This window comes from Zootoca vivipara, chromosome 1 (genome assembly GCF_965207765.1).
Source record: "Zootoca vivipara chromosome 1, rZooViv2.hap1.1, whole genome shotgun sequence".
In the NCBI taxonomy this organism is placed as follows: domain Eukaryota; kingdom Metazoa; phylum Chordata; class Lepidosauria; order Squamata; family Lacertidae; genus Zootoca; species Zootoca vivipara.
In genome coordinates, this window is record NC_142582.1 from 113454900 (window position 1) to 113476764 (window position 21865).

General features: G+C 40.8%; 1 protein-coding gene across 5 annotated transcripts; it reads right to left on the reverse strand.

Moving 5' to 3' along the window:
* Positions 1–1795: 1795 nt before the first annotated feature.
* Positions 1796–20677, reverse strand: ATXN3 (ataxin 3). 5 transcript variants are annotated; one of them, XM_035107304.3, is made up of 11 exons: positions 20634–20677; positions 15027–15187; positions 14702–14746; positions 13039–13124; positions 12472–12538; positions 9652–9739; positions 9233–9365; positions 7676–7851; positions 7209–7335; positions 6222–6307; positions 1796–4335 (listed from the first exon to the last, which is right to left on the reverse strand). In XM_035107304.3, the coding sequence occupies exons 2-11, from the start codon at positions 15072–15074 to the stop codon at positions 4241–4243; spliced, it is 951 nt and encodes a 316-aa protein (XP_034963195.1). In that variant the 5' UTR covers positions 15075–15187; positions 20634–20677; the 3' UTR covers positions 1796–4240. The 5 variants fall into 5 exon arrangements, with proteins under 5 accessions (XP_034963195.1, XP_034963187.1, XP_034963176.1 ...); XM_035107296.3 differs by having other exon boundaries at positions 14702–14743; positions 15027–15191; XM_035107285.3 differs by having other exon boundaries at positions 15027–15191.
* Between the last annotated feature and the right edge of the window lie 1188 nt (positions 20678–21865).

Consider the following 21865-nt stretch of genomic DNA (forward strand, 5'->3'; position numbering starts at 1 on the left):
TTACTCCGAAAGGTGTACTGATTCACAGTCAAATGAAGTTTATTTCACTCCAACTATCTATGCCCCAATCTTATTCAATGTTAATGCAAGATTTCTTTCCCAGTCGTGGGCTCAGCATCCAATCAACCAGGACTGTCAGCTGTGTCATCTCAAAGGAGGATGTTTAAATCCAGTGAAAGGCGACTTCGGGGTGTGGCGCTCATCTTGCTTTAGGCCAAAGGAGCCGGCGTTTGTCCACACAGCTAGCTCTCCGGGTCATGTAGCCAGCATGACAAAACCACTTCTGGCACAACAGAACACTGTGGTGGAAGTCAAGAGCGCACAGAAACGCTGTTTACCTTCCCACCGCAGAGGTACCTATTTATCTACTTGCATTGGTGTGCTTTTGAACTACCATACTAGGTTGGCAGAAGCTGAGACAGAGCAACGGCAGCTCATGTCGCCAGGCAGTCTCAAGCACGTCGGGCACCATGGTGCAGAGATCGCTCCAGCGCCCCCCGCCCCGCTCCTTGCCGCGACTGGTGGGCGGACACAGCGTGCAGCAGTTTCCGTGCAGCTCCCCCCTACCGGGCCGACGCCCTGCGCCACCCAGACTACCCCTAGAGCCGGCCCTGCATGTCGCGAGGTTTCGAACTGCCGACCTTCTGATCGGCAAGCCCAAGAGGCTCTGTGCTTTAGACCACAGCGCCACCTGCTCCCTCTCTCAAAATAGCACTGTCTTCAACAGGGTTGTTGATGAGCGATGCACACATTCAGTATCAATTTATTTAGAGAATTTTCACATGCGCACCCTAACACACGCACACTGCTGACATAATTCTGGTTTTGAAGGTAATGAATGTGCTGGTGGGTGAAGTATACCTCCATAGCGTGCTCAACAGGATTAAGAGAAAAGATGGCTGAATCAAAAAGCCTAGTCAAAGTTAACGCAGAACCTGGCTAGAATGTTCTGCGTTATCCAATACATATCAGCTTAACATTAGAGGCTTTGAAAGAAACCTGTTTACCTTCCTGCCAGAACTGGATTCTACATTCTCCTAATAGGGAAATTAGGCTATGAAATGAACAGAAGATACATTCAATGCTTCCCATGCTTCAGGTAGTTCTAGTTACAGGTAGGTAGCCGTGTTGGTCTGACGTAGTCGAAATAAAAAATTCCTTCCAGCAGCAACTTAGAGACCAACTAAGTTTGTCATTGGTATGAGCTTTCGTGTGCATGCACACAAAAGCTCATACCAATGACACACTTAGTTGGTCTCTAAGGTGCTGCTGGAAGGAATTTTTTATTTTGTTTCAGGTAGTTGTGACGCTGACATTACTGGACAACAAGTTTAGTTCATAAACTGCAGTCCAAACTAATGGAGAGAGTTCATGTAAGATTTTCAAAGGCTCAAGGCTTTCCGTTAACATAACCCTTAGTTAGATGACTAGAGGTCTGTGATGAAGGAACAACATATCAAGGTCAGGGGCTGCTACCATGCCTTTCAAAAGCATTTTAAAGCTAGTTTTTGCAAGTCTTGTTTCCATATAAAGAAGTCTTGTGTTTCAAAATAACTAAAGGCTACACAAATTCATGTACAGCATTCATTTTGTAAGGTGCGTAAGTTTGAACCACAGTATAAATTATGCAACAACAGACCTCCATCTCTGGTGTATTCTAAATGAAAGGTAGATTTAGAAACCTCTACACACCTTCCATAATTGATGTGGTCCATGTATATACAGTAATTTGTTCTTGGGATATATGCACTCAAGTAAAAGTATCTTGAAAAAAGTGGCCCTAAATTCCACCAGATTCAACTTGTTCAAAAGAACACGATTTATTGGAAAAGTACAAAGGAAAAAAAATCATTTTTACAGACTGGTATGATTTCATGTTTTATATGAATCCATTCACATATTTGTTTTCAAGTAATACCTTAAAAGCAAAAACAAAAAAATCAAAGCAGACAGCTTTTAAAAACAATGACTGTGCATTAAGTTTGGCAAGCTAATTTCTTCCTGTTAATAAATCAAGTAAATTGTGTAGCGCAAAACAGTGTTGCCTTAAGTTTATGGAAATGGTAAAGCTACCTGCATTCTTAAAAGCAATGCTTACCCTCAGGGCCAAATCCCATTATCCATACTTATGCAATGGTTTTTAGAGAGATCAACAAAACATGAAGCATGCAAGTAAGATAAATGGGATTCAGCTTCTATAACTAGCCAAGTATCTAAAGCTCACTGTTGTAAACAAACATTATCAAAATCCAAGTGTTCTTATTTGTAATGTATTCCTTTGTCGTACCATATATTTGCATACAGTTATCTATCATTCAGTAGCTAAGGATGACACTTCAAGATGGTGCAATAATATAATTAATTTTGAAAACATTATCAAAAGAAATTAACACTAGGTTTTGCAATATTTTTCTTGGTATACCTGGCAAATGCCTATGGTTTAAGCAGAGTATACAGTCTGAACACTGTAAACATCCCAAGACCATAGCCATAAGATATATATGTAAACATAATATATGCTTAAAGCACCATTTATAAAATAAAAATAAAAATGTTAAAACTGTTTTTTGTAATACAGAATGCCAAATGTGGTCATCCTCCCGTAGTACTCTTGTATACCTCAACTAACAGAATAATAATAAAAATAGCTCTAAGTTTGCTCCCCCATTTTCCTCAGTAACAGACATGACGATAGAAAAACAACAACTGTAAGGTGCATGAACAAAGGCCATTCATGAAAAGTGGCAAAAATCTTACAGGTAGAGGACATTCATTAACATCTGATAGAACACACACCCACACACATTCATTTATGAATATCCATTCTTAACACATAGGTAACCATGCAGGGTTCATTTCAGAAAGCAGGTATGCACGTTAACAGGTGGCACTGAAGTCATGGCATAAAAATGTTTCCTTATCTTCTTTACTCCTAAAAAAAGAAGCCTGGAATTCTGGGAAGGCCTTAGCTTAGCGGCAGAGTACATGCTTTGCATGCAGAAAGTCCCAGGTTTAACCCCAAGTTTCTCCAATTAAAAGAAACTCAGGTAGCAGGGATGGAAAAGACCTCTGCTTGAGACCTTGAAGAACCCACTGCCAGTCAGAGGAGACAGTACTGGACTAAATAGACCAATGGTTTAACTCAATTTAAGGCAGTTCCTTTTGCTTATCCAGTCTAACACTTGTATAGAAACACAGGAATGGGGAGAAAGGATAAAACGAGGGATCAGAAAACAATTCCCATGCAACAGAATAGGAATTAAAGTAACCGGTTCTGAAATATGCTCCACAACTTGTTACTTCAGCTATTCAACTAATGTTCAGGGAATCACGGAGTGCTAAAACAGTGCATTGAGGGCAGAACGGCCCAAAATTCAGCAGAAAGAGTATAACAAATGAAAATGTTCCCTTTCCTCCTCCAAAAAAGGGAAAAAATATTTACAGTTGAAAAAGATGCAAGATGGGCTTGTTAGTTTGTATCTCTTGCAGTCCTTAAAACAATCAAAATGTGGTTATTTGATTCAGTTCTGGAACCAGACCTTTTTTTGCATCTTCTCTTATACCGGTAAAAGAACTTTATTCAATTTCATCTATTAAAATAGTTTGCATGGGAAGGACTGGGAATACAAGCCAACTTTCCTTTTTTGTTAAATTGTGTAACAGAAATATCTTTCAGAAGTGAAAGGCAAATTATATTTATATAGACTTAAAATATCCAAAATACAGAGGAGGTGTTTGGAATGCCTTAAGGCATGTACATGAGCTGATGAAGCTGCAAGTGTCACCCAATGCTGGCTAGCATCCCAACAGAAAAGCCTCAGGACTGGACCTCTGTGTAACTGGGTACAGTTGATTTCGCTGTGCAGAAACCCACAAGAATACACCACCACAACTGAACAGGGCTCCTACCCCATACAACTATTTGCAGGAATCACTAACTTACCCTAAACATCTAAGGACCAGGAAGGTGAATTGAGATTTTAGAACAAACTGACAATCCTTTTGCTCACGTGCAGCAAATCTACCATCTTGAATGGAACTAGTGGCATGGGGAAGCTAAAACCTTGAGGTGAGAAGACTTTGTTTTTTTATTTGCCTTTTAATTCTGATCCTCAGCCCCATAGGTTTTAGGGCTATATCCTGCTTTGGTACATCAGTGAAATGAACCCTACCTTTATACCACCCGCATAGGATTAATACAGGATTTAGTGTTTTGATAAAATAAAACTAGGAATTTTTGTCATTTCTTTTCTTTTGTGTTCAAGCTGTTTCTAACAGTTTCCAAGGACATATTCATAGCTGCCTGAAGCATATCCTCTTCACTCATATCACCTCCTGGCAAAATAGAAGATAAAATGCATTAGGTTCTAAAATACAGCTATAAAAAGGGGAAATGTATATGTCATTTCTCTTTTTAGATTTTACTGACTTCATAATACCTTTTCCCTGATAAAATGCTCAGATCTTAATAGCAGTTGAGTTTTTAAAAAAATTTCAGCATGCACCCATCTGATAGAGTGTGGGGATTGAAGGGTTATCCTGGCTACTAGAGCATGTAACAAGCAGATCAATAATGACTTGCACTTGTCTTGATCCAACAAATACAATATGGAGAATTCCAAGAAAGGAGAAAATAGTGCTCCATATCAGTTTCTTCCCTGTAATGTGGCATGAAGAAAGAAATCAGACTTGCTTGCTCTGGAGATTAAACAGCATGTATGGCTGGGGTACTCTGGGCCTTCACTGGTGATAGTATACTGTAAGCAACCCCATTATGTTTTATGGCTGCAAACCCGCCCCCCCCCCCAAAAAAAGGTAGGAGGAGAAACTAGTTATCCAAAGTGCCAACTAGTAATCAATGCATGTCAGAACTGAAGAGCTTGTTAATGTAGTTCTAACAATTTGTATTGTTTTCTTTGTTACGCTGGTCTTAAATGATGGTTTCTTTGGGTAACTACAGTCATACCTCGGACGTCGAGCGCCTTGCGAGTCAAACATTTTGGCTCCAGAACGCCGCAAACCCGGAAGTGAGTGTTCCAGTTTGTGAAGGCGGGTTATGCGGGTTCCGAATCGGAAGCCACGCCTTGGTTTCTGAACGTTTTGGAAGTTGAATGGACTCCCAGGACGAAGGGAATCCGTCCCGGGAGTCCATTCAACATCCGTGGTACAACTGTATATATCTCTTAAGATTTCAAACAGTTTGAATAATATTTTGTTTACACATCAGTAGTTGTCTTTTACAGTTTTGATTCTCTGTAGGTTGTTCCTGAAGAACTTCAGTTCTGCAAGTTTCTCCTTTTTTGTATTCTTTATAGGTGCACGTGCAGTCATGGCTAATGATGAGTTAGTCATTGCTCCAGATCAGGCATCCCCAAACTGTGGCCCTCCAGATGTTTTGGCCTACAACTCCCATGAATTCAAAACATCTGGAGGGCCGAGGTTTGGGGAAGCCTGCTCTAGATTGCCTCTTGATTGACTGAATCATGAGGCTAGACAGTTAGTAGAAAATACACAAACATGCACCGTATCATTCATTCACCTGCTAAACCAGGCATCCCCAGACTATGGCCCATGGGCCAGCTATGGCCTGAGGCGGCGGCTGCCGCCCGCTCTTACCAGCATGGTGTGGCGTTGCAAGGCTGTCCACTTCCGGGTCGCAGGAGCACCGGAAATACCTTGCGCACATGCACAAGCGTCATTTCCAGTGCACTTCCGGGTCGGAGGAGGCCCGTGCGCATGCACACAAGCTATTTCTGGTGCTCCTGCGACCCGGAAGTGCGCTGGAAATAGCGTGTGTGTACCCTCCAGCCCCCCGCCACACAATCGGCGCTGCAGGCACTGGCCTGAAGCCCTGTAAGTTTGGAGACCCCTGTGCTAAACTATACAGATAGCCATACCAAATCTTCCCAAGTCAAGACTGAAATGATGACCCACCAAGTTAGAAAGATCCTAGCTTCATTAACAGGATGATGATGATGATTATTATTATTATTATTATACCCTACCCATCTGGCCACTCTGGACACCTCCCAGCAGAATAGTAAAAACACAATAAAACATCAAACATTAAAAACTTCCCTAAACAGGGCTGCCTTCAGATGTTTTCTAAAAGTCAGATAATTGTTTTTTCCCCCTTGACATCTGAAAACATCATGTAGAAAACAGTAGGCAGAACAGTAAGGTAACACATATATGGTAATATGATAGAAGAAAAGTAATACCTGGATCAGTGACCAGTGTATTTGAATTTGTAACTGGTGCAGCGTGGAAACCCGGGTTGTGAACTTGCTGATGCAACTGCTGCTGTCTAGAACAGTCAATAATAGTTTTAAAAGTGGAATCTACCATAAATATGCAGTTCTAATTTTGACTAAACAAGTTCTGTGATGTTGTAAAGTAAGGGTAAATATTTATTCACATACATACCAGTTTAAATAACATTCACAGCAAGATCTGCCTTTGGCAATGTTATAAAGGCCTGCTACCTGCGTTGTTCATTGCATTCCCATCTTGGCTTTAAGAGTTTCATTCACTGCTGTTGCCTGAGTGGAACCGATTTCCCATTCGCAGACCTCTGCTTGTGCAACAGGACATCTTCTTCCCATCCTCCCCCTGCTCCCCCCCCCTCCAACTGCCCCAGGCCTTGGGGGGGTTCTTTCGGAACAGAATTCTGCTTGTGTGACATCGGATGCAAACCCTTGGTTTGCTTCATTTCCCTTTTCAGTAATGGAACAGTATTTGTGCTAAGATTGTAAAGTACTGACCTAACAAGAGTGATGAGTTGTAGCAGTGCTTTTTTTTGACAGTCAATTATATACATTTTTTAAAAAAATCTACCCAATTCTAAAATATTTATTAGGCAGGACAGAAAAACCTAGCCCAATCCTGTGCCACAACCAAGAATAAAATGAATCAAAAGCAACAAGCTGTTATTTTTGCTGCAGGAGACGAACACAGCTACCCACCTGAATGTTTTTACAAAGTAATCAAGACATCTACAGAATTGAGGAAGCATTTACTAGACAACCACTGATGTGAAAATAGTCTTCAATAAATTAACTGATCTTAAATCAATCAAATGTGATGAGGCCAAGGAGAGGGAGTTACAGATACCAGTAAAACACTGGTATTACTTAATGCAATGGCCAAGTAATGAAATACTTCTGGGACTGCTACGAACAAATCCCACTTTGCAGTCTCTACATTACTTTTCAAAATAGGACTGTCTTCTCCGCCGCAGCTCTTCTGATGTAAGGGATTCAGAGTGGCTTGTTGCAGATGAATGTGGGACGCTTTGTGTGCAAGAATCTGGGAAACCACTTCTAAGGCCGCCTCCTAAAATTCAAACATGCACACACACCATTACTGGGATAGAGCAGATTGAATTCGAAATGATTTTAATTTTCTACTCTTCTATTTACAGTTTTTCAGTGGTTAATAATCCAAATTCCTCCTAAAAAAAGTAGCAGTATATATAAAAAACCCCACCACCAATCCCCTGCTTGGCAGGGGGTTGGACTGGATGGCCCTTGTGGTCTCTTCCAACTCTATGATTCTGTAACCCACTGAAAGTCTTCAGAGAATAAAAAAGTCTTGCCTGTTAAAAAGGATGGTGACAGCTGGGCCTACAGGGAGGTGGGCATTCCAGGGGCAGCAAACTAAAAGTGCTTCTTACCTTGCATACTAAGTTGAATGGCCCTACGGAGATCTGCTTCTTCATCCTCCATATCTATTTCCTGTCTGCTGAGAGCAAGTGCTTTTTGGAAATTCTCTTCATCTTCATCTAACATGCCTGTACCATCGAAGGGAGGATTAACATCTACAGCTGGTTCGAGGTCTGTTTTTTGTACCCTGCAAGGATTACAAAGTTAAAAATGGCTTCACTCTAATGTCAATGATTTCAAGTTATACAACATTTTCAAAGCAGTGGAAAAAACATGTAAGTTCTTTTTAAAAAAAGATTCAAACTTATCGATTCCCCCACCCCACCCCACATAGCACATACAACAGTAGAAAGAGTAGAAAACAACATGAAGAATCTGATGGAGCTACTTTGAACAAAAGCATGCTAAGTATCAAAATAACTCTCAAGCTGAATTCCCAGCTCTAGCCCGGAACATAATAGAGGATAACAGGGAATGGGGTTTTCTTCACGTCTATAATTCTGGAAGAGGGAGGCACTTCCTCCACCAAGTTAGGCAGTGTTGCCACACACCTATTAAACTGCACTACACTTTGGTTAACTGAGTTAGGTTTTCTCCATCATAGTGATAGCTAGCATTCATGTAGTGGCATTTATGTAGTCAGAGACAAGGGTTGTTTTGCCATTCTGGAAAGCTGCAAAACAGGTAACCAGAGCTCAAAATGATGTGCTGACTTAAGATACAGAATATACTTGTATGAATCTAATAACTGAGGATGCCTTTCAACAGAGGTGTGGCAGGAGGAAAGATGGTGAATATCATCATGGGTGGGCTCTTTGGAACAGCCCTCTTTGCTTGGAACCCTTGGTAGATTTGCATTCAGATGGATAGCTATAAACCTAGGGAAGCATGCTCTTTAGAGTTTCTATACAAATGAAGTTTTCCCCACCCCCCCAGCAGTGCACTATACAGACATAACGTAAAACTTGTAATTCCAAATTTGATATATAGGCAACCCCTGATTTGTGTGGGGGTTGTGTTCTACGTCATAGCACACTTCCATGAAAAGGGGCGTAATTGAAAAAGCCTGCAAACACCCCGTTCTGCCCCCGCTACCTACTCTGCCCCCATTCCACCTTCTTAGGGGCGGCTTTTATTACGTTTCTGGGTTACTTCTGAGTTTGGTGCGATGCGCATATACATGGTCAGACACATATTGAACACACGTCAATGGGGGGCTGCCTGTACCTTTTATTGTTCTTATACAACCTTCCCACTGATAAGCTGGCATAGGGAAATATATGTCCTACTTAGTATTGTGTGGAGTGGAGGACAACAGCCACTAAGTCGGAAGAAGTGGCAAGTGAACACTCAGGGACAAGGAAGCTACGGAGTTCATCTCTAGCCTACACAAAAGAGTTTTGCAGATAAAAGCAGACAGAGAGAAAGATGTTTCGAATTACTCTCGCTCCTGCTACACAAGGGTAGTTGTTACCTCTTACTGTATTTCTTTGCTTACTTTCAGAGTTCAATGTTACTCACTGCCAACACTCAACACTGATTAAAATACAAGTTTTTATTTACCTTACCTCTGATCTCTTGATTGCAGTGTCTCTTCCCCAATCAATTTTGGCCGCTGCATCTGCTGCACCCGAACCATTTGCAGTAACTGGTCAGCCTCACAATCTGGAAGGTCACCCTTTACCACAAATATTGAATAGCCTGAAAATAGTAAAAGCAAGTAGCCCAAATATGAGAGACCATAACTTATCAAGAAACAGTACAAAGGGGGAAAAAAGAGGAGGAATAGGGAAGAGAATAAAACTGTCATTTGCCAGTATTTTGCATCCTGTCTTCCCTTCATTTTAACTAGTACACTTAGTGGATGTCATTGTTTTATTCATAAAATTAAGGAAGACAGACTTCTTGCATGAACATCATTGGTTGGCCTTTGAATTTTACTCTTGCTTTCAAATAACAGGGCTCAATATTTCAAAGTTAGCATTACCTTCCTGTTGTAACTGGGCCAGGAAAAGTGCAAGATAAGTATCAGATATTAGTTCTGGACCCGTCAAGAGAGAATTCAAGTTGAACCACTGTAATTTTAGAAAAAAAGATTTCAAATAAAAGTAGTTAACATGTGATTTAGTCCATTTATTTTTGTACATGGCAAACACCTGTCTGCTCTATATGTAATTGCTATGAATACACATAACTTTCAAGCATGAGTGAATGAACTGAGTACTGCTTATTGCCTGCTTCATCTGAAATTTCAGTAGGGTTGCCACTATAGCCTAATAAAAAAAACTGAAAAGTAATTATCTGAATAAAGCTAAACTGATGCTTGGATATAACTTCTGAATTGGTCAAAACTCCTGTCGCCTCCAAAGTTTATGGGTGACCTGCAGTGGGAGCTTTAGCATTTAATCGGGTGGTGGATCTAGGCTAGGCTCAAAGGAAGTGCCATCTATGCATGGGAGAGAACTGTGCACATTGCTGTTTCTGGTGCAGAAGTTTCTATGGCCAAAGAGAAACTACATTAACAATTAGCAACCACTGCATCAGAAATACAGTGGTACCACGGGTTACAAGCACCTCGGGTTACAGACACTTCAGGTTACAGACTCCGCTAACACGGAAGTAGTACTTCGGGTTAAGAACTTTACGTCAGCATGAGAACAGAAATCGCGTTGCGGCAGTGCAGCAGCAGCGGGAGGCCCCATTAGCTAAAGTGGTACCTCAGGTTAAGAACGGATTCAGGTTAAGAACGGACCTCCAGAACGAATTAAGTTCATAACCAGAGGTACCACTGTACCATACAACAACTCTGGTTGCTTCTGTCTAGGAACACTGATCAATCTGCAGGTTAGGGGACTAGTGTACTGAATAGACAACCCACAGAGAAATCAGCTGCAATGCTTTAATATCACAGAGGTGTCAGCTTTACTGAATAGATGGGGGGGGCATTCAGCCTTAGTGACAAAAACTGGTTTTGAATTGGAAGAATGAGCAGGTAGAAGCACAGAGATCAGAAACTGTCAATCATGGCATGCCATTTTGTTTGAACCCATCAAACCATTAGCAAATCTTTGGTTTGTCAGAAATCCGAATCAAATATTGCGAAACCTGATACACACACAAAGACGAAACCTGTGAGCCTGAGGCTTGGTCCTGCTCCTTCTCTTAACATCAAACCATGGCTTTGCTTTACTTCTAAAGCACCATATCAAGATGTATTCTGGTAATAGTCCTCTCTGCATATTGGCTTAGAGCAGTGTGAGAAAAGAAGGTTTGGAGTGTTGTTATTTATAGGAGCTAATATTGCCTTATGTGTTACATACATCGTTTCTTAACAGCGTATAAAAGGCAGAGAAAACTGGACACCAGTCACAAAATAGCATCTAACTAAGAAAGCTGTGGAATTTGGGTACTTCCAAGGTATAACCTATTAGCAATTAATTTAACATTAAATTTCATTGCCACAACTAAACTTTCAACCTAGAACATCCTTTGACTGAACTGATATAGGGTGCATTTTTACGTCTCCAAAACACTTTATGTTCTGGAAACTGTCATGCCTCATTCTTTGCAATGCCCCATCTCCTAGCTTGGGCACAGTTCACCCATACGTTCTAGAGTTTTGATTACGTCAGCCAAAACGCTCATGTGATCTGTCAAGGATGCTTTAGCTGAGATTCCTGCACTGCAGGGGTTGCACTAGATGACCCCTTGGGGTGTCTTCTAACCCTGCAATTCTATGATTCTATGTAGCATGATTTGGCTGTTCGCCTAGACCTCAGAAGAAATGAGCAGCACAACAGGCACCTACCAACTAGAGCAGGAGATGTCAATAGGTGACTAAAAGTGTTCTAGGAGTTCATTTTTAGCAACCCCAACACTGTGTTCTGGCACTATTGAACTGATTGTTCCCCTCATTTGTTCATCTTGCCTTTTTTGTCTGACAGACTGAAGACAGGGCCTGTATCTAACGTTTGTTGGTGTACAGCACCTGCCATCAAATTTTTAATGAATTTTTTATATGAATCGGGATACAGTTTTACATAAATGCCCAACTAAACGTGCAGTCTTTGTTCATTTATTGAAGGCAGTCCAAATATCTCATGCTTCTGCTGCGAACGCCCTGTGTTCATGAACACTCAAGGTATAACAATTTGTACCCCCCTCCCCAAATGTTGTTCTGTCCACAGAGAACACATTAAGACTGTAACTGCCTCGTGGAATGTAGTTGCCACACTATTTGGAGCATATTATTTTATGTAACTTGTGACATGGAGGATGAGCAACAGCTCTTCAACATGCCAGATTATCTTATTTTTATTCTCTCTTATTTTTAAGTGGCAAATACTAGCCCTGTCTCCTCACAGGATAAGTTGTTGTTGTTTTTTAAGTGGGTTGCTTAATTTATTTATTTTTAAACTCTATCTCATTTCATTTAGTTCTTTGCATGCTGTGCAGCCGCTGTCAAACACTGAAGTGCTCCCCCATTCTCGCTTTTTTTAAAGAAATCAACAATACAATCATCTCCCCACTCCTCCCAGTATTGGTAGATGCCGTCATGCAATTGATTTGAAAGGAGACTTAAAGAACTGTGGCCCAAAGGCTGGAATGTTGTTGGGATGCTGCCCTTATGCACATTTATGCCAAACTACATGGTTGTTCTGTGATGCAAGTAAACAGCTGTGAATGTTATTCAATTACAGTCTTAGGCTGTCAAATATGCAATTACAATACTTGGTCCCAAAAGCAACATTCTTCTGACACCCAAGCTTGACGTTAATTTTTAAACAAGAAAAAAATAGAATGTCACCTGTTTTCCTAATTTTCGAACTGTAAACCAGTGTTCCTTATAGTTACAAATAAAAGATCTTTCATTTCTAAAAGAAGAAAAACACAACGTATACAAAGAATTACTAGAGCTCGTATTTTAAAGGGTTTTTTTTTGCTATCACTGGTGGTGTCACCATTTTTGTATTTTAAGCATTTTATTAAATTCAGCTATAATTTCAATCAGATATTTGATCATTTAAATATTTTGATGGTTCAGAGTATTCAGATAGCACTCTTTTGATGATATTTTGTATATATAAAGCATATATATTAATAAGACACACACCATGATGTCATAAAGCAGATATGATGCCACATACCATTCAAAGTCAGCATTCTGTGACGCCACAGATACTGAGATGTCATGAAGGCTCAGAGGACAAATGGACATGTAAGGCCTCAATAATATGAAAAAGAAAATGCTGAGGGATAAAACCAGAACTTGATACACTAATTTTCAAAAGGAACTCTGAGGAAAATGATAGGGTTTCTTTTTCTTGCATTTTTTTTGTATAATGGAAGCAGGGAGCTAAAAAGAAATTCTTACATAGGGTCGATCCCGAGCCTCTGATACTCTGGGCTGTTGAAGAGGATTAGTTCTAAACCCCAAACTTTCAAGGCATTGCTTATAACCTGTCAAAAAACAGCACTTTTCATGAGACAAACCAGTCAGTTATAAAATTTAAGCAATGCAACCATTTTAGCCACTATAAAAACAAATATATTGTTTTCACAAAGCTGGGACTGAAAAAAAATTAAGTTTTATTAAAAGGAAACCACTGGGGTGAGAAAATTCAAAAGTTAACCTTCATGAATCTACATTCAGCAGACCACATATATAATACATTTAAGGGTGAATAACGAATACACAATTTGATGAGGAAATTCTCAAAAGGCATAAAACTCCTGAACTGGTGTTATAAACAGCTATACAATTGTCACTTTGTTTTGTTTTGCACTTCATTTATGCCAATTGCCTGAACTGTATGTTGGCAAGCTATTGAGAGGCGATTTGCCTAATTCAGCTAGCTCCATAACCACAATTTTTTTTACTGCAAGATGGTGGCGATCCCTTTGTCTTTTGTATGCTCTAAGATACAAAACAAATACCAACCATGTTCTAAGCAGTTCAGGATATTTGCACAAGAGGTATACTATCCAGAATTACTATTGAGACCTTCCCAAAATACTTTCTGCACGTTTTTGAAGAATGTCAAATACATTTGATTTTACATTTTCAGTTCAAAATACAGTTTTTGGCACACACTTTTTAAAGCAGTTGGGAAATCACAGAGACAATTCGCCTCAGACACCCTGTACAAGAGGAATACTATTTAAAGCAAAGCAGAATTATAAGTTGCAAATTGTAATTGCAAGTCTGCCAGTTTCAAGGATTTCTTTCTTTCTTCTACTTTTTTAACACTGGTGTTTTCTGTAGCATACGTGTGAAGTGTGGAGCTCTCACACAGTTATGTAAATGGATCTGAAGCTCCTGGCCTTAGTTATTTACTCAATATTTTCTTGGCACAAGTTAATTACTAAATATATAGTCCATCTTTTAGTCTAAGATACCCATGAAACAGCTTACAATTCAAACAAGAGAAGTGATTCTTCAGTGTGTGTGTGTATCAACACATCTTTCACATTTTGCATGCCTGATTCAGGAAACATCAGTGTAAACACTAAAACTGTTAGATAGGCCTTGCACAACATGGAGCTGCAATTATCACTTTCTTGCTGCACCGTTCAGAAAAACGAAGAAATATTTCCATTAAATATAAGCCTTAGAGGACCCATGGGCTGATCTATTTACCAAGAGCACAAATTGAAGGGAATTATCTCACATGACCAAACAAAATGAAATTGTATAACTGCATATTTCAATTGTGTAATAAAAGAATCATTCACCACTTTAATGCTTTTGCCACTTTGGAAGATACATGTAAGCCACTAACCCCAAGTACATAGAAGACTTCTGATTTAAAGGAAACGTCTATAAAAACTATAAGGCTGCCTAAATGTTACTGAAAAATTAGTGGCATATAAAGATCTAAATTATCTGTAGGGTTGCAGCCACAGGGATCTGAACTGTCTCCTAAACAGGCTCAAAAATGTGAACATAGATTGAACTCTCACTAAAACACACTGCATTTTCAAAATGTAAACATTTTACTTTTTTTAAGAAGGGAGACTACAAGGAGAATGCTTACTTGAATAGAGAAGAAGCCACTGTCATCCATATTTCCAGAAGGCTGCTGTTCAAAAACAAATGGAAAAGGGGGAAGGTGATTAATCCATATTACTAGAAAGGCTTCTGAAAAAAAAACCAGAAGCTGAGAATGAGTTATGCCCATTCTTCACAATTTATTCATGCTTAAATATATTTTTAGTAAACCGCAAACCACCCTAGGCAAATGAAACAGGTACCCAGGAAATATATTTGGGTGACCCATCCCATTTTAAGCATATTAAATTTGCATAAAACAAGCTGGTGAATTAATGCCAGGTCATCTGAAGAGTTTTAAAGGCTGTTACCTGTAAAAATGTTTGATATTCTTCACTAGAAAGTCCTCCTTCTGCCATCCTTATTCGCTCTTCTTCATCCAGTTGCTGTGCAATAGAAGACAGTTCTACAGGAGTGAAATATTCCCCTTGTAGTAAGTTATTCAAGCAATGCTGGGCACACAGGGAGCCTTCTTGCTAACGAATGGAAATGTAAGAAAAGAAAAGAACGCCACAATAAACATTACAATGTCTTGCCATGGTTTCATTGTTCAAATGCTGGGTTTTTTTAAAGGACGTGTTCATTGAGCTTTCAAAAACAACATTCAGACAAGATACAGTGGTACCTCGACTTACGAACGACTCGACAACCGAATTTTTCGACTTGCGAGTGGGGCAAATGGTCACACGTATACGAATTTCTCGACATCTGAACGGAAACCGTGGTGGTTTTAGACAGGGTTTTTTCGACTTATGAATTTTTAGGTGGGGTTGCTTCGACTTACGAATTTTCCATTTCCAATGCATTCCTATGGGAAATCGTGTTTCCAATGGCACTTTTTCGACCTACGTAGGTGCTTTCGGAACGGATTAAATTCGTAAGTCGAGGCACCACTGTAAATAATAAAGATAAGATAAGACAATGTTTATTATCATTGCCCCCCTGCGGGAACAGCGAAATAATAGGAAGCGGCAATTGGAAAGTAAGAGTCACATACCAATAAGGTAGTCTCATCACACAGAGGCATATGTCATGGGTGGAAGAGTCTATGAACGTGCTATTTTTATTTATAAAGTGTATGAACAGAGACTGTACTGTGTACAACATAAAAATGGTACTGCTTTGTAACCCCTTTTAAAACCCCTGTGATGGGTTAATGCTCACACAAGGCCATGCCTCACATCCTCTTAAACCATTCATTCCTTGATGGACCCGACCCAATGCAGACCTCCAATGTTTGGTGATTCAAGTCTAGCTGCTAGCTTTGCTAACTCCTTCCAATGGCCAGGAGAGCTAATGTTGGTTCCAGGGTTAGAGACCGATTTTTTTTATTGAAGAAAGATTGGTGAATATGGACTACCAATAAGCACACTGACCCTTTAAATTGCCCTGAGGACAGTAAACACATGTATTCAAATGAGGTTTGGGCCTGAATGCCTTCCCCCTTGTACAGTACAGACCTCATGAAAGACCTAGTTTGGGTTATCTTAAACCAACTATGCTTTACGTTGGAAGGTACTGAAAGGTATTAACTCAAGTTACACCTAAGGAATTGAGAATTCTCCATTAATAATCAGCATAATAATAATAATAATTTATTATTTATACCCCACTCATCTGCCTGGGTTTCCTCAGCCACTCTGGGCGGCTTCCAACAGAAATATTAAAATACAATAATTTATTAAACATTAAAAGCTTCCCTAAACAGGGCTGCCTTCAGATGTCCTCTAAAAGTCTGGTAGTTGTTTTTCTCATCAACTGCTTTAGCTGGAATGTTGTGTTTTAAAAAGACTTCTGTTTTGTCACTTTGAGAAATGCTCTCCCTCTCTTGACAGCGAAATGGACAGGTATAGAGACAAAGTTGAACAAACCATTTTCCAATTTCTTCAAGAGCTTTTAAGTCATTTCCATTTTTATTATAGAAGCATTATCCAGCAACTGAAATCCATGCAAAGGTACGTCACAAAAATTGTGCAACAGCAGAAACCCAGTCCCAATCACTTGCACGTTTTTGAATTGCCTCTTTAGGCCTCTCTTCTCTTGGCCTATCAATCCCACATATTTACTGTGCAGCTGCTAGCAAACTAGGCCATGCATAACAGTGTTGCACATATTGGATTCTGTGACAAAATATACACATCAACTGTATTATATAATAAAGTTTACCACTGCTCCAAATGAAGAGAAAATGGACAGGAAAAGCTATTGAAAAAAGTATTTTTAATAATTTGGTCTCCTATTAGGCAGACTGAGGTACAACTCCATCAAGGACTGCTGTAGTGCCAAATGTCAGCAGGCATGTGAACAGCAGTTAACATTGTCAGGCACACATCTATTCATAAATATATGGGATTGGAATTTTCGCTCTTCTTCAATGTGGTTGTCATACTTGATTGAACTTCCCAATGCCAATTATGCTAATAGTCACAGGATACAAAAATATTTAAGTCTTTGGGTCAGCAATCTTTTGTCATATTTTCAACCGAAGACTGAAGGGTCAGCAACATTACCTCTACCCACCCAAGCAATACTTTCAGCCAGCCCAAATCCATTTGCAGCTCCTTCTTATCCCTGCCTCTGCAGGGGAAAACCTGGCATGTGGACCATCAGGTGCCAGAAGGGACTGGTATACTCAAGTATCCTTCCACCACCATCTTTTTAATGGCTTGCAAGCTATTTTGACTAAATAGTGGAATATAGTTAAATTAGTTGCTTGCTTTCTAACCCAATCCTCCTCAGCAGGAAAAGCAACAGAAGCTTTAATACAATCACTCAAATATTCCAGGGATTGCCATGCTTCAATCACTTCTGCTGCTCACAACAGAAAACTGAAAAAAAATACCGTAAATACAGTGGTACCTTGGTTTAAGAACAGCCCTGTTTACAAACTATTTGGTACACGAACTCCGCAAAACTGGAAGTAGTGTTCCGGTTAGCGAACTTTACCTTGGTTTGCAAACGGAAGCCAAACGGTGGAAGGACACCAGTGGCGGGACGCCTCATTAGGGAAGGCGCACCTCGGTTTAAGAACGGCTTTGGTTTAAGAACCGACTTCCGGAACGGATTAAGTTCGTAAACCGAGGTACCACTGTAATCATCACCACCTCCCGTACTAAGACCGCAATCTACATGAGAACAAGCATTACTAACCATGGTTGGGCTTACTTCAGGATAAATATGTATCAGACTGCACTCCAAGTGTGACCACGAACAGAGGCAAGAAAACTAAGCAGCTCCCCACCATGCACAAACTACTCACAGGCAAACAGAGGGATTTATATAATGAGGACAGAGAACTTATTGTGGTTCACAGCTGAATAAGGTATTAAAGAGCCCATTTCCCCATTTCTTCACTTGCATGGGAGCAAGTGGCTAAAAGGCATATGTAATTCTGGGGATGGGAGAACAGTCCTTGGCTCAGGGCTATACTAAGGGACAAATAGGAGGCCAGTGGTGACTTGACTGAATCTTCCAGGCATCAATTGCTCAATCATACTATTGAGTTCAAAATGAAGTAGCAAAAACTTCCTAATTTCAAGAAAAGTATTGATGACAGAACATTTTCATTCAGCCTGTATATAGGGCTGCTTTGCAATGAACGACAATGTCACATTCCAGCTTAGAAGATGAAGAAATAGGGTGTGCACAATGTTTTGTCAGAAAGAATGTGTGTAGGATGATTTATCTTTGAGACATATAATTATATTTGTGCCTTTATGCAATCATAACTGATTTAGCTAAAAGGCTTCTATATCCCTGTGTATTCTTACTTTAGAAAATAGAACATGAGCTCTGCATTTAAATTTCTGAAAACATTTCATACAAAGTTTTTCTTTTCTTTTCATAGAAATGGAATCTTTTCTGAAGAACTTTTTATCATTAACATGGAGCTCAATTTGCTTCTCACACTGTCAAACTGGACAAATGCTCTGGAGCTGCTTTTTTGAAGGCATAAGAGACTACAGCTGTAGAAGGGGGTCCTGAGTAACCTCATTGTGTACAGAAGTGTTTTCCACCTATGTTTGCTATAATCTATTAAACTGTACCCAAAACCTTGGAGGGGGAGTTACTTTATGAGAATATTAATAAAGTTTAAGGCCTGGAAGGAATATCAAGTGGCATCTAGTCCAGTTTCCACTTAATGGGGTGTCACACAGAGTGTTTGACTAGAAAAATAAATTTGCTTTAAATTTGTCTCAGTCCTGAACAAGTCACATCATTTCAATCTGAACTACCTTACAAGCTTGTTGTAAGAGATCAAATTAGTTAGCCTATGAACGGTACAAAGAACTTCTTGGAGCAAGGACAGGATATGAATGTGGTGAATTATTTCCAGTCAATTAACACAAGCAATGCAATATACTCTTGAAGCTAATCAAGTTATGTTATACCAGAAGTGAAATGCAGGAGTGACTAGGATATATCACACTTGCTAATAAATTGATAAGGTGACTGCACCTTAGAGGCAAGCATGTTTGCCTTATCACTAGTAGATATCATGAAAAAATGAAGGATGAAAAAAGTTGTGCCAAAAGAAAAGAAAGTCATGTTATCATGTGCAACACTATTATCAAAGTATTGAAAAAATCACATGTTTTCAAAATAGCAGGCTGGTCATATGTTTAGGACAGAAAAAAATATTTAATTCTGTACAAGTAAAGTACCTAAGGCACAGAAAAGATACATTATACAGGTGTCAGTGGAGCGGACAATGTTTTGAACTAAGCAGCGCCCTTCAAACTAGGATTGTGACTCACCCTCGTCCTTATAGCTGAACCACCACTTCCCTATTTTGTACTCACTGCCACTATCAGCAGGGTTAGTTGCCTCGCACTTGCCCCACCAGCCAGGAACAAAAAGAAAAACACCCCTCTGTGCCACCCTGCTTACAATTAGATGAACATGCTTTAACGGGGGGGGGTGTTAGCCGTTTCCAATGATCGTTAGTATCCTGTCAGTAGAAAAAGGCGGAGGACAAGAGTTTACTTCATTATTGTTTTCAGACTTTTGAGATCACCCTTCCTCTAACAAATACCAGGGTTGGGTACACAAGGGTGATCTCGAAAATCTCTCTCTCTAAACATTCTCACCTTTCAAGCAATAGGACACAACGATAGTATAGAAAAATAGTGGCTGGGGAAACCCAGCCAGATGGGCGGGGTATAAAAATTATTATTATTATTATTACTACTACTACTACTACTACTACTATTACTAAGAGTAGAGGCCATAAAAGCAATTAGGATTGATTCATCCCCGCCAACATTTTACGGCTGAAAATAGAGACGTCCCATTCCATGATGATAATTTCACTATTTATACCCCACACATCTGACTGGGTTGCCCCAACCACTCTGGGCTGCTTCCAACATATATAAAAACATAATTAAACCTTAAAATAAAAAACCCACTTCCCTATACAAGATTGCCTTCAGACGGCTGGGGGGTCGGGGGGTCGGATAACTCCATACCTCCAACATTTCTCCGATGAAAATAGGGACGCTCTAAGGAAAAGCGGGACATTCCTGAATCAAATCAGAAACCAGGACGGCTTCTGTAAATCCGGGACTGAGTGTCCCTGGAAAATAGGGACCCTTGAGGAGGGTCTGCGGATTAGGGAACTCTTCTGCTTAACCTGACCCCCACTAAGTGTCACTGAAGCGTCCCAAAACGAGGCCCCCCGTCGCCCCTCACAAAACAGAAAGTCCATAAACTTGTGCTCAAGCGGAGAGGCTTCCCCAGGAGGCTTCCAATGCAGCCCCTGGAACAGCAAAGATCCGAAGCCACGCGGCTTCCCCCTCGACCTCCCCTCTCTTTGCAGGCAGGCCTCTCCCTCAGGAAAGCCTCTCCCGTTTCCCCCAAAGGCCCCCCGCCTCCGCCGTCACTCTGGGAGCCGCAGGACCGCTCGCTCCGCTTACCCTCTCGTGGAAGATGGCCTCCATGTTTATTTGTCTCCCACCACAGCCGCCGCCGCCGCCTCCACACCACATGATGTACGCCCAGCCAATCCAAGCTTCACCCCGTGACCCGCTGCGGCCAATCGCCGTGGATACCGCTCCCTCCCCATAGGCTGGGCTTCCCTCTCCCCCACGCCGCCACCTATCTCTATGAACGCAACAATCGCCCCAAAGAGGTACGCGAGGGGCAGAGAACGCTCGTGGCTAACCCGGGTAGTCTTCACTTCCGGTTCCGATTGAAAGGGGGGGCGACAGTAAAGTGCGGTGGAAGAGAAGCGTATAGAAGAGAGATTCCCTTTCGACGCCGTGCTTTGAAATAACCCTGACGTGCCCCTCAAAAAATTGATCTTGCTCAGTCGATGGGTCAGCGCCATCATAGTGTGCATGCACACGAAAGCTTATACCCAGAACAAACTTAGTTGGTCTCTAAGGACAATTTATTTATTTCGATCATAGTAGAGAGTAACAGTTCGAGTTGGGGTGGGAGAGAGAGCCTTGAGTTCCCAACAGCCTTATCCTTTATATATATTTAACCCTAAAAGCCTGACTACTAGACTCACACCAGCTGCTGCCCTTTTCATTTCTATCCACTATTTTCCTCCTTCCTTGACAGCTGCACAGCTCTTTTTTTGCTTTTCAAAAACAAAAGCCCAGTGTGTTCGAAAGGGCATTAGTAGCAACATTTTGATCCCTTGTTATTGTTTAGTCGTTCGTGACCCCATGGGCCATAGCACGCCAGGCACTCCTGTCTTCCACTGCCTCCCACAGTTTGGTCAGACTGTTGGTAGCTTTGAGAACACTGTCCAAACATCTCGTCCTCTGTCGTCCCCTTCTCCTTGTGCCCTCCATCTTTCCCAACATCAGAGTCTTTTCCAGCGAGTCTTCTCTTCTCATGAGGTGGCCAAAGTATTGGAGCCTCAGCTTCAGGATCTGTCCTTCCAGTGAGCATTTTGATCCACTTCAATGTATATATATTCACTGGAATGTCAGGGCCACACTGGGAGTATCATTGGGCTCAATATGGTTTACTCCTGAGTAGACACAAGCAGGATTGCACTGTACACTATAAGACTGCTACACAGTTGCCCTCCAGAAGTTGCTGAACCACAACCCCCATCAGTCCCAGTGATGGGAGTTGTAGTAGAGCAAAACCTAGGAGGCAACAGGTTCCCCACACAGGCTGGAAAAAAAGG